Source organism: Theropithecus gelada, chromosome 2 (genome assembly GCF_003255815.1).
Source record: "Theropithecus gelada isolate Dixy chromosome 2, Tgel_1.0, whole genome shotgun sequence".
NCBI lineage: Eukaryota > Metazoa > Chordata > Mammalia > Primates > Cercopithecidae > Theropithecus > Theropithecus gelada.
Window position 1 is genome coordinate 179,282,418 of NC_037669.1, and position 13,610 is coordinate 179,296,027.

At 40.1% G+C, this 13,610-nt stretch overlaps 1 protein-coding gene across 1 annotated transcript in view; it reads left to right on the top strand.

The window, feature by feature from the left end:
• CNOT10 (CCR4-NOT transcription complex subunit 10) overlaps positions 1-13,610 on the top strand; it is a 98,519-nt gene that overhangs the window by 25,477 nt on the left and 59,432 nt on the right. Inside the window, exons 3-7 of the mRNA XM_025377079.1 lie at positions 3,718-3,868; positions 7,514-7,656; positions 9,016-9,102; positions 9,951-10,034; positions 12,825-12,942. Coding sequence (XP_025232864.1) covers positions 3,718-3,868; positions 7,514-7,656; positions 9,016-9,102; positions 9,951-10,034; positions 12,825-12,942 — 583 coding nt within the window. The remainder of the gene's footprint in view (positions 1-3,717; positions 3,869-7,513; positions 7,657-9,015; positions 9,103-9,950; positions 10,035-12,824; positions 12,943-13,610) is intronic.

Genomic DNA, 13,610 nt, shown 5'->3' on the forward strand with positions numbered 1-13,610 from the left:
TGAAATAACTATATGATTTTTCTTATTTTAAAAATGGGAAGGCCAAGGCACAGATAGCTGTATAAATTATCCAAAGACACAAAGTTTTTGAGTAGTAAGAGCTACATGAACTCAGTTGTGTTTAACTCTAGAGCCTGTAATTTTAGTTACTGTTTCATGCTGTTAGGGAGTCATGAGATCATCCCTGTAATCATGAGTACCACGATACTGTATCGTATCACCCTGAAGTGTGACACAGGTAGAAGCAAGTGGTTCCTTCAGGCTCTCTATAAACCTTTATAGGCATAAAGTAATTTTAAAACCCCATTAAAATTCAAAAATGAGGCCAGGCGCGGTGGCTCAAGCCTGTAATCCCAGCACTTTGGGAGGCCGAGGCGGGTGGATCACGAGGTCAGGAGATCAAGACCATCCTGGCTAACATGGTGAAACTCCATCTCTACTAAAAATACAAAAAATTAGCCGGGCGTGGTGGTGGGCGCCTGTAGTCCCAGCTACACGGGAGGCTGAGGCAGGAGAATGGCGTGAACCTGAAAGGCGCAGCTTGCAGTGAGCCAAGAGCATGCCACTGCACTCCAGCCTGGGTGACAGAGTGAGACTCCATCTCAAAAAAAAAAAAAAATTCAAAAATGAGAATAACAGCTACCATTTATTGAATGCATACTTGGTGCCAAATTCTGTATTAAGTGCTTTTTATGCCTTATCTCATATAATCCTCACATTCAACTCTTGAGGCAGTAGGTGCTTATTGTCTCAGTTTTAAAACCAGGGTTTAGGAAGTCTAATTTAAATTTATACAACTAGGAAGGGGAAGACCAGATTTAAACCAGGCCTTCTGACTCTTGCGCCTGTTCTCCTACCTGTCTCAGTCTTCATAAATTCGTATGTCCTCACGTTTCCTCATTACTCCAGTATTATTACTGATGACTTTATCTGGTGTTCCGGAATCAAAGGAAAAATGGTGCTTACTGGAATCTAGTACATGCACCCTATGACCCCATAGACAGTTTCTTCCAGGACAGATTTGTTTGGTTTTTGAGAACAAGTTCAGCTTTTAAACTTTTTTTGAATAAGAAATTCCTGCAAACTTCCAGTTAGGCCAAAAAAACTTTGTGAAGTTCTTTCACTAGCTTTTATTGTTTATAAGGTTTGTTAGGGCCTTCCAACTCTTGAGTTTCCTAGAAGTGTTTGTACTTGTGGTTACTGGCTTCTTTTTTTTTTTTTTTTTTTTTTTTGAGACGGAGTCTCGCGCTGTGTCACCCAGGCTGGAGTGCAGTGGCGCGATCTCGGCTCACTGCAAGCTCCGCCTCCCAGGTTCAGGCCATTCTCCTGCCTCAGCCTCCGAGTAGCTGGGACTACAGGCGCCCGCCACCACGCCCGGCTAGTTTTTTGTATTTTTAGTAGAGACGGGGTTTCACCATGTTAGCCAGGATGGTCTCGATCTCCTGACCTCGTGATCCGCCCGCCTCGGCCTCCCAAAGTGCTGGGATTACAGGCTTGAGCCACCGCGCCCGGCGGTTACTGGCTTCTTTAAATCATACTTCTGTTCACAGTCACATGTCTTGGGCACAGTGACATCCTTTTTCAACCTATTCCATTTTAATTAACAAACGTCTAATTTCACTTAATGAGTAGTTTTTCTTTTGACTGGAGCAATTACTAGACTATTTAGGTGAGTCATAGAATATGTGGCAAAGTTATTCATGTGATAATTATTCAACCATTGCTGAATCCAAAACGTCATAGTTTATCTAAAAGCTTTTCTGGCTAAACTCTTAACTCATTCTGTCTCCATTACCTAACTACAGAAAGAGTTGCCTTTGGAAATTGAGTTTTCACTGTTTGAAGATACTGTTTTTAATCTCTTTAAGATAGTGACTTGATAAGTGAAGATTATAAAGAGTTCCCAAACTCATTGAGATGCACATGTTGTTGGTCAGCTAAGACCACTTGCTAACATTTGAATCGTGTCAAGCTTAACCACATGGGTGATTGATGTCTGTTGAAGTCCAGTTACAAAATTTACAAATCACTGTGTGTTGTGAACCTTCAGGTTCCTTGCCATTAGTCAAACCAAGGCTGCTAAATCCATGTACTGTGTATCAGAGTTCTAAGGAAGTGTTGGTCTTAGAATTAATTACTTAATATTGAACAATAATTTATTGCAATCTTCATAATGGCAAAGGTTAGTTTTAATACAGGTAGACATCCAATTTCATGTGTTATATGGAATTGTGCAATGGTTGTAAAGCTTGATTAAAATTTAAAAACCTGTTGCTACAGCTTACAGAAGGGGGTATACAGTTTCAGAATGCAAAGTGTCATGCTTTTTGTTTTTTCTTTTGGTGTCAGTTACGGATGTTAGCCTTTAGTGAAGCCCATAAAAGCCTTTTCTAACCATCATGTGTGCAACAATGTATTTTTGTTATTGAGTACTTTAAAAAATCTATTCTTTTTTATGGGAACAAAACCTGAAAATATACTTTCTAGCCCTATGGTCTTGGGTAAGATAATTAAGTTTCCTGTGCTGATTTCCTTATGTATAAAGTGGAAATGAAATTATTTATGTCCTTGGCCAGGTGCGGTGGCTCATGCCTGTAATCCAAGCACTTTGGGAGACCGAGGTGGGCAGATCGCCTGAGGTCAGGAGTTCAAGACCAGCCTGGCCAATATGGTGAAACTCCATCTCTACTAAAAATACAAAATTAGCCAGGTGTTGTGGCGTGTGCCTGTAGTCCCAGCTACTCAGGAGGCTAAGGCAGGAGAATCACTTGAACCCCGGAGGTGGAGGTTGCACTGAGCTGAGTTTGTGCTACTGCACTCCAGCCTGGGTGACTCCATCTCAAAAAAAAAAAATTATGTATGACCTTGTGGTACGGTGAGGATTAACCTGTAAAAATTTTAACATAACACGTCTGGCACATGGTAAATAGTTAACTATTTTCGTTTTGTTTTGTTTGATACAGAGTTTCACTATATTGCCCAGGCTGGAGTGCAGTGATGTGATCTTGGCTCACTGCAGCTTCTGCCTTTTGGATTCAAGCAAGTCTCCTCCCTCAGCCTCCTGAGTAGCTGGGACTACAGGCGCGTGCCACCACACCCAGCATTTTTTTTTTTTTTTTGTATTTTTAGTTGAGACGGGGTTCACCATGTTGACTAAGCTGGTCTCAAACTTCTGACCTCAAGTGTTCTGCGTGCCCCGGCCTCCCAAAGTGCTGGGATTACAGACATGAGCTGCCATGCCTGGCCAGCTGTTATTAACGTTTAAATTTTACCTCAGTTTTTACAAAATGAAATCAAACTATGAATATTACGTGACATATTTATGGGAAAGGTCATTTTGAGTTTGTTGCGTGCCTGGTGTAGCCTCTTGTAGGTCGTGAGACTAGAAGGTGGGCATCCTGCACAGAAGCCCTGTTACCAATTGAAACAGGGAAGATAGCTTCACAGTGACAAGGAAGATAATTGTCTAGCCATGTGCTGGGTACTTAATAAAGTCTCATCAAAACATTTAAAAATTTTATTATGTGTGGCATAGAAGAATGAAAATAATTTTTAGTATGTGAGAGTAATTAAAATCTAAAGATAGTGTTGAAAGTATGGAAAAATTCAGAATAAGAATGTTGGCCTGTGTTCCTTTTTATTCATGTGAATTATTTCACTTTTGCTTTTTATTTCCTTAATGTTGTTAAAATATAATCTCTGTTGATTGCTTTATAGGTCCACTCAGCTGTTGAAGAAATGGATGGATTAGATGATGTTGAAAACAGCATGTTGTACTATAATCAAGCAGTCATTCTTTATCATCTGCGGCAGTATACAGAAGCCATATCAGTTGGTGAAAAACTTTATCAGTTCATAGAGCCTTTTGGTATGTTATCTGTCAAGTCAAAAATTTCCCTATCTTCCCTATACTTGCAAAGTTCTCTGGTACTTTTACCTAGATAACCTACATCTGAGAAGTCCATGTCAATATTCAAAGAAAAAAAGAAAAACCATATCAGCTTTGCTTAATGGTTAGAAAAGATAAAAATATAATCCAGGTTTTCTTTGAGTGTCCTTTCCCAAATTTTGAAGATAACTGTTAAAAATGCTGTTGGAAAGTATTGAAAACACTTAGTGATGTTTGTGGGGGTTTTGCTGTTTAAACGCTATTTTATTATACCTGATCCTTTCTTTCTTTAGTACGTTAAGGAAGTAGCATTTTGGAATGTTAGGGGACAGTGAGATATTTCATTTTTGCCTATTGCCTAACTGAAATTTTTGGCGGTAGTTATGGAGTAGGAAGTATAGAACAGTGTTAGTTTTTTTGCTATCTTAATTCGCTTACTAACCTCAAGGAGGAGTAGCAAGAAAAGTAAGGGCAAAGGAAAAAAGAAGAGCAAAGGAGAAAGCTGGACCCAGGAAATGGTTGTTAGAGAGGGCTGTTGGTTTCTAGCCCACAAGCAGTCAAATTCCATTTGTGAGTTAGATTTTTGTCTTTTTTTTTTTTTTCATGATTGCTTTCTTTTACATCCGAAACACAAATGAGAATTCCTAATTTATCAGGAACGCCTGATTGCTGATGTGGTTACCACAGGACAAGTGGTGGGGTGTGATAGCACTCTGTGGTGCTTTGGGAGGAGGTAGAGAGTCCCCTTTTGCTGACAGTGGTTGAACAGCTCCAAAGAGCCATTTTGAGGTGCTTCTCTTCTTTCCCTCAATCCTAAGAGCTTGGTAGCTGGACAGACTGGGCAGGAGAGACAGCAGTGGTAAGGGATTATGTAATTAGTGACCAGGTCCTTCTGTATAGCTAGAAATCAGAGTTACACTTTTAGGACTGTGCACATTTTTCTATAAAGTTACTGTTATTGATGCCTCTTAGAATTTCCGGAATTCAGCCAGGTGCGGTAATCCCAGCACTTCGGGAGGCCAAGGCGGGTGGGTCGTCTGAGTTCGAGACCAGCCTGACCAACATGGGGAAACCCCATCTCTACTAAAAATACAAAATTAGCCGGGCGTGGTGGTGCATGCCTGTAATCCCAGCTACTCGGGAAGACTGAGGCAGGAGGATCACCTGAACCCGGGAGGCGGAGGTTGCAGTGAGCTGAGATCGCACCACTGTACTCCAGCCTGGGCAACAAGAGCAAAGCTTGTTCTCAAAAAAAAAAAGAATTTCCGGAATTCATGAAATCCTGTTAATCTGCACTGTGGCTGAACAGAATATATTAATAGTAATCAACTCGTCAGTATTCACATCCATTTTTCTTTGAAAATATTATGGCTTTTTTTTGTTTTTTTTAACTTTTACTGCTTGGATTTTTTTAAAGACTATTTTTTAGAGAAGGTTTAGATTTACAGCAAAACCAAGAGGAAAGTACAGAGATTTCTCATGTGTCCTCTGCCCCAACACATCCATAGCCTCTCTCATTACCATTATCCCCCAACAGTGTGGTGCATTTGTTATAATTGATAAACCTACATTGATACCTCATAGTCATGCAAAGTTCATAATTTACGTTAGGGTTCACTCTTGGTGTTGTATGTTCTATGCGTCTGGACAAATGTATTCATTATAGTATCATACAGAGTATTTTTCACTGCCCTAAGAATTCTGTGTTGTGCCTGTTAATTCCCTTTCTACCTATAACCACTGATCTTTTTACTCTCTCTATAGTTTTGCCTTTTCTACAGTGTCAAACTTAGAATCATAACTACTCAGCTTCTTCCTTTTTTTTTTTTTTTTTTTTTGAGATGGGGTCTCTTTCTGTTGCCCAGGCTAGAGTACAATGGTGTGATCTCCACTCACTGCAACTTCCACCTCTCAGGCCCAAGTGATCCTCCCACCCCAGCCTCTTGAGTAGCTGGGATTACAGTGAACGCGCCACCACACCCAGCTAATTTTTGTGTTTTTTTGCAGAGACTGGGTTTCGCCATGTAGCCAAGGCTGGTCTAGAACTCCTGGGCTCAAGCAATCCACCCACCTTGGCCTCCCAATGTGCTGGGATTACAGGTGTGAACCACCGTGCCTGGCCAGTACTCAGATTCTTCATACAACATATACTAATTGAGGACATGGGCCAATACTGAGGGCCAGACACTGTTCTGGGTCTAGAGATAATGCAGTGAATGAAATACAGAAACTCTTTACCCCCGTTAAGCTTCTATTCTAATGGGAGAGAAAGCAACATAATAAAAAAACAGCCATCCCTTGGTATTCAAGGGAGATTGGTTCTAGGACACCCTTCCTCAGATACCAAAATCTGCTGATACTTAAATCCCTTATATAAAATGGTGTAGTATTTACATATAGTCTGTGTACATCCTCCTGTACATTTTAAATAATCTCTAGATTACTTATAATACCCAATACACTGTAAATGCTATGAAAATGTTTTCATACCGTATTGTTTAGGGAACAATGACAGGAAAAATGTCTGTACATGTTCATTGCAGATGCAACAACTCTTTTTTTTTCTTTTAATATTTTCAGTCAGAGGTTGGTTGAATCTGTGGGTGCAGAACCCACAGATACAGGGGGCTGGCTGTATATTGAATGTTGTGAAGTAAAGCTAAAATTGAATGAGAATATAGAGATTGAGTGGGGATCTTTTAAGTAAGGTAATCAAGCAAGGCCTGGGATGAGATGATATTTGAAATGAGACCTGAATAAAGAAAGGACGTTAGCCTTGCTGCTGTTTAGAGAGAAAGCATTCCCACTGGAGGTAATGGGATATGGAGAAGACCTGAAGTGAGAGGCTGTGTTTGGTGAGAGCAATAGCAGCAAGGTCATCGTGACTGGAGCTAGGTGGGGAGGATAATAGGAAATAAAATCAGAAGTAGCCACAGGCTCAAAAAGTTTTGGATTTTGAGGCTGGACACAGTGGCTCACACCTGTAATCCCAGTACTTTGTGAGGCCAAGGTGGGTGGATCACTTGAGCTCAGGAGCTTGAGACCAGCCTGGGCAACATAGTGAAACCCTGTCTCTATGAAAAAATTAGCCAGGCATGCTGGCACATGTTTGTGGTCCCAGCTGCTCAGGAGGCTAAGGTGAAAGGATCTCTTGAGCCTTGTAGGCAGAGATTGCAGTAAGCCAAGATTGCAACACTGCACTCCAGCCTGGGTGACAAAGTGAGACACCATCTCAAAAACAAAAAAAAAAGTTTTGAATTTTGGAGGATTACAAATTTCAGATTTCAACATTTCAGGTTAAGAATGCTTAACCTCTATTGGAATTCAGGTTTCTTTCCGCCTAAAGTAATTTCCTCATTACATGTGCTAGTGTTTAGTAGATATTTTCCCAAGGAAGATTTAATCACTGGAATTTCTGAAATGAGAGGCCTTGCAATGCCTAATAAAATGACATTGTTGACATTGCAAGTTGCTCTCATTCATAGCTCTAGGTGATATGCATTCATTTGAGTAAAGATCTATGCTTTGCTATTTAAAGCTTTGTATCCTTGTTTGGAGGGTGGTCTGAGATGTGTGCTTTACTTTAGATTGTGACTATTCTTTTCCTGTGCTTTTTTCTCCCAGAAGAAAAATTTGCCCAAGCAGTGTGTTTTTTGCTTGTAGACCTGTATATATTGACCTACCAAGCTGAGAAAGCTTTGCATCTTCTTGCTGTCCTAGAAAAAATGATTTCACAGGGTAACAATAACAAAAATGGAAAGAATGAGGTGAGTGTTTAAAGGTAATCAGACTAAAATCTAAAATATGATTAATTCTCTCTGCTTGTTGGTTTACTGGATTAAAAAGGAGAAAACAAAATATGATTAATATTTGTGATTATGAACTATTAACAGCTTTAAGATATAATTTGCATATTATAAGCTTTACCATTTTAAAGTGTAGAGTTTAGTAGTTTTGAGTGTACTCGCATTTGTACAACCATTACTACTATCTAATTTCAAAATATTTTTATCACCCCAAAAAGAAACCCTGTACCATTTGCAGTCACTCCCTATTTCCCCCTTTCCTGAGCCCTAAGCAGCCATTAATCTACTTACTGTCTCTGGATTTACCATCTGGACATTATATACGAATGGAATCATAATATGCAGCCATTTGTGACTGGTTTTTTTTACTTAGTATAATGCTTTCAAGCTTCATCCATATTGTAGCATATACTTTTTTTTTTCCATGTATTTCATGCCTTTTGTGGCTGAATAATATTCCATTCATTATATGAATATGCCACATTTTAAAATTTTCTTTATAAGTTGGTGGACATTTGGGTTCTTTTCTACTTTTTGGTTATTATATATAGTGCTTCTATGAACATTCATGTAAAAATTTTGTAGGGATATATGTTTTCAATTATCTTGGATATAATATTTAGGAGTAGAATCACTGGGTTATATGGTATCTTAACTCTATATTTAACCCTATGCAAGACTGTTACAAAGTGATTGCACTTTGAATCAGTTGAGCCCAGGAGTTTGACATGAGCATGGGCAACATAGGGAGACCCCTGTCTCTATGAAAAATTAAACTTAGTAAATAAATAAAACCAGCTCATCGTTACGTTACGTTCATTACGTTCTACTGTGAGCTTCTCACGAGTAGGGCTTCCTGTCACCCACTCTAGACTACTGAACCTCCGTCTCTAGGAGTGGGACCTGGGATTCTGCATTTTTTAAAGACAGGGTCTTACTCTGCCACCTCAGGCTGGAGTATAGTAGCACAGTCACAGCTCACTGCAGCCTTAATCTCCTGGGCTCAGGCAGTCTTCCCACCTCAGCTTCCTGAGTAGCTGGGACTGCAGGTACATGCCACCGTGCCCAGCTAATTTATGTATTTGTAGAGATGGGATTTTGCCATGTTACTCAAGCTGGTCTCGATCTCCTGGGCTCAAGTGATCCGCCCACCTCAGCCTTCCAAAGTGCTGAGATTACAGGCGTGAACCACCATGCCCCACAAATTCTACATTTTGAAAATGCTCTCTAGGTAATTTAGGTTACCTCACTTGGAAATCACTGATTTAAATTGTGGTCAAAATATTTAATTTTGATAAACTTTGTCTCATCACCCTGCAGACTGGTAATAACAACAACAAAGATGGATCTAATCATAAAGCTGAAAGTGGAGCTCTAATAGAAGCTGCAAAATCAAAGATACATCAGGTAGTGTAAATTTTAAAGGGGGGCAATATATCACATACATTTAATTGTAGTTAGGACAAATGAAGCAATGAGATAGATCATTGGAAGCAGTCAGTAATTCAAGGTGCATATATTTGTTTGTCTTTTGAAGTATTGTAGTTTAGAAGCACATTTATCGTAAATATATTTTGCTTAAGAGGATAATATAATTTATTTAAATTGCTCTATAAATAAAGTTTGAGAGAAATGGCATGGGAATGTACTGCATGATAAAATCAACTGGAATTTTAAAAAGTCGTCATTAGCCATGTGCAGAAGAGGATTGATAGGATTTTTGCCTGGAACTTGAGTATTTAAGTTTTTTGTTTGTTTTTTGAGACGGAGTCTCGCTGTGTCACCCAAGCTGCAGTGCAGTGGCGCAATCTCGGGTCACTGCAACCTCCGCCTCCCAGGTTCAAGTGATTCTCCTGCCTCAGCCTTCCTGAGTAGCTGGGATTACAGTCGTGCGTCACCACACCTAGATAATTTTTTGTATTTTTAGTAGAGACAGGGTTTCACCATGTTGGCCAGGCTGGTCTCAAACTCCTGACCTCAGGTGATCCACCTGCCTCAGCCTCCCGAAGTACTGGGATTACAGGCGTGAGCCACCACACCTGGCCAAGTTTTTATTCTACCATGATTTTAGTATTTTGAAGTATATTCAAAGAGTACAGTGAAAATAGCATATTTTCTAAAATTGCAAACTTGTTTTAGCAAGTAATTAGTATAACTATGTTGTAAATACATTGGGTTTAATTTTCCTAACTAGAAAGTAAAACTTTATGTAAATCTACCATAGTCTTAACGTAGTAACATTTTCACTTTGACAGTACAAAGTACGAGCTTATATCCAAATGAAGTCTCTGAAAGCATGTAAAAGGGAAATCAAGTCAGTCATGAATACAGCTGGAAATGTAAGTTTCTTCTGTACTTTTGTTTTTCAATTTGTGTCTTTCTTATTTAGACTATGGGTATTTGTCAGTTTTAAATAATTTATCTTAGTCTATTATATATACTGCCAGATATGAACCTTGCTATTTTAAAGTTGGGAAGTAGTAATAATACTGTGTCTGTAGTTTAATTTTTTTTTACTTAAAATTACAACAAGCACTTTTCTATTTTATGTAACCTTCAAAACCACCATTTTAAATAACTGCCTATTGTTCTGTGACTGGTTTATCACAATTCACTTAAACATTTTGCTAATATTAGACATTTAGGTTATTTTAGAATTTTTTAGTATTATACTTAAAACATTTATGGCCAGGCATGGTGACTCACCTGTAATCCCAGCACTTTGGGAGGCTGAGGTGGGAGGATCACCTGAGGTCAGGAGTTCAAGACCAGCCTGACCAACATGATGAGACCCTGTCTCTACTAAAAATACAACAATTAGCCGGTGTGGTGGTGTGTGCCTGTAGTCCCAGCCACTGAGCCACTGGGGAAGCTGAAGTGGGAGGATCGCTTGAACCCGGGAAGCAGAAGTTGCAGTGAGCTGAGATTGTGCCATTGCAGGCTAACCTGGGTGACAGGGTAAGACCATGTCCAAAAAAAAAAAAATTTTTTATTAAAAATCTAACAGTCAAGTTGTAGCCAAAACCTGCCCCTTCCAAATGACTTTTGGCTTGACAGTACCTTCAATTTAACTAGTACTAAATTATTTGAGATAGAATTACTTCTTCCTTCCACTCCCTCCACCCTAATCTTTCATTGATAATTTTTAAGATGGTGTAGGAAAGAAACAAAATTGTGAACAATCTTGATGCTTCTAGGAAAACTATAAATTTAGAAGTATAAAGCCATGAGAAAATATGGTTAAAAATCTCAGGCAGGATCCAGATTAGTCACTGAGTTAGTTAATATGCTAGTGACTTTTTATAACAATTGTGGCCTAGACCTGAGCCTAAGAGGGAGAAGCCCAGTGAGCCAGCCAGCCAGCCAGCCATTATCAAACCTTTTTTTTAAATGATAAAAGACATAATTCCTGCTTTAAAGGAGACCATAGTCATAGAGGAAAGACAAATGGAAATTATTATAATTCAGTGTAATAGTCATCCTAAATCAGCGAAAACTTCAGAAGGAATAGCCACCACTAAGGATAAGTGCTGAAAGCCCTTGTTTCCTTAGTGACCAGAACTTTGGGATGGGCGGGAGGCAGAGCAAAGGATAAACTAGGATTTAGAAGGAAAGCCTGTTGCTAAAGTAAGTGAATACATAGGCCAGGTGTGATGGCTGATGCCTCTAATCCCAGCTCTTCAGAAGGCTGAAGCAGGCAAATCACCTGAGGTCAGGGGTTCGAGACCAGCCTGGCCGACATGGGGAAGCCCCATCTCTACTAAAATAAAAAAATTAGGCCGAGCACGGTGGCTCACGCCTGTAATCCCAGCCCTTTGGGAGGCTGAGGCAGGCAGATCCCAAAGTCAGGAGTTCGAGACCAGCCTGACCAACATGGTGAAACCCCACCTCTACTAAAAATACAAAAATTAGCCGGGTGTGGTGGCATGCGCCTATAGTCCCAGCTACTCAGGAGGCTGAGGCAGGAGAATTAGCCTGGCGTGGTGGCGCATGCCTGTAATCCCAGCTACTCAGGAGGCTGAGGCAAGAGAGTTATTTGAACCCAGGAGGTGGAGGTTGCAGTGAGCTGAGATCGTGTCACTGTACTCCAGCCTGGGCGACAGAGCAAGACTCTGTCTCAGTCAATCAATCAATCAATCAGGATTCCAGATGTCCTCCTGGATGGATGTTTAGTCTCCAGAGCTCTCTGCATGCTTTTGTGCTCTAAACAGGTAGTACTATCTAGAGGGTCCTCCACCATGAGGATTCTTAGGAGAAGTGAAAAGTGATCTACTATTCAAAATGTGATCTTTGAAACAGCAAGATTAGTGCTTGCCAATAAGGCATTCTGTTGAAAAATTCTTCCATTTGTAGAATGACACTTTTTTTTTCCTATTTGGAAAAGTATTTGATTATTTATATCTCTGTAGGTGCTAATGAAAGGTGCATTTGTATCCTAGAAAGTAAGAAAGATCACCAGTCTCTCTAATAACTATTAAAATGAAGGACATAGATTGTGCTGTCAAATTGGTTTTCAGTTAGTCGTATAGTAGATGAACACAATCAGTTGATAATCTACAGACTGTATTTTTTTTTTTTTTTTTTGAGACGGAGTCTCGCTCTGTCGCCCAGGCTGGAGTGCAGTGGCCGGATCTCAGCTCACTGCAAGCTCCGCCTCCCAGGTTCACGCCATTCTCCTGCCTCAGCCTCCCGAGTAGCTGGGACTACAGGCGCCCGCCACCATGCCCGGCTAATTTTTTGTATTTTTAGTAGAGACTGGGTTTCACCGTGTTAGCCAGGATAGTCTTGATCTCCTGACCTCATGATCCGCCCGCCTCGGCCTCCCAAAGTGCTGGGATTACAGGCGTGAGCCACCGTGCCTGGCCCAGACTGTATTCTTATACATATACATATACCTATATTTATTTTTTCAGGTGGACCCTTAGTAATTCTTTTTACAAAGTGCTCTCTGACAGGTTCAATTTTTTAGATTGTGAGAGCAATGAAACATTTAGAGACTATATAGTTTTTTGTGACTATGACTTAATTCATTTATGGTTTTGAACACATGTCAGTACAACAGTATAATTAAGATCTTACATTAGGCATCTGAAAACAAATTATCAGTAACTTTTATATTTTCTCTACAGTCTGCACCCTCTCTCTTTCTTAAAAGCAATTTTGAGTACTTAAGAGGTAATTATCGAAAAGCCGTGAAGCTATTAAATAGTTCAAACATTGCTGAGCATCCAGGATTCATGAAAACAGGTAAAAGAAAATTGTGAAATTTTAACTTTTTTTGCCTGACTCTTCTACCCCTTCTTGCTTGTCCAGCTCCCAACACCCAGTCTTTCGAGTGATTTATGCTCATTTTTTAATGAAAATGTTTTAATATTTCTACTGCAAAAATTTCCATCCTGTTTCTACTTTAGAAGAAACCTCATTACTTCTTACTTTTACTTTGCTTTCTTTCCTTTTTTTACTTTTCTGGGTTGGATCGCTTTCCTCCCCTCCCCGCACCTTCTTTTTTTTTTTTTGAAATAGTCTTGCTTTGTCGCCCAGGCTGAGTGCAGTGCCACAATCACAGCTCACTACAGCCTCAACCTCCTGAGCTCAAGTGATCCTCCCACCTCAGCCTCCCAGGTAACTGGGACTGTAGGCATGCACCCATCATGCCTGGCTTACTTATTATAGAAACAAAGTCTCATTATGTTGCTCAAGCTGATCTCAAACTCCTGGGCTCAAGTGATCCGCTGACCTCGGTCTCCCAAAGTACTGGGATTACAGGCGTGCACCACTGTGCCTGGCCCAGATAGCTTTTCTTTTTTCTTTAACCTGACTTGCCTGCCGTCCTGCCCTTCCTTCCTTCCTTCCTTCCTTCCTTCTTTCCCTTCTTTTTCTTTTCTTTTCTTTTCCCTCCCTCCCTTCCTTCCTTC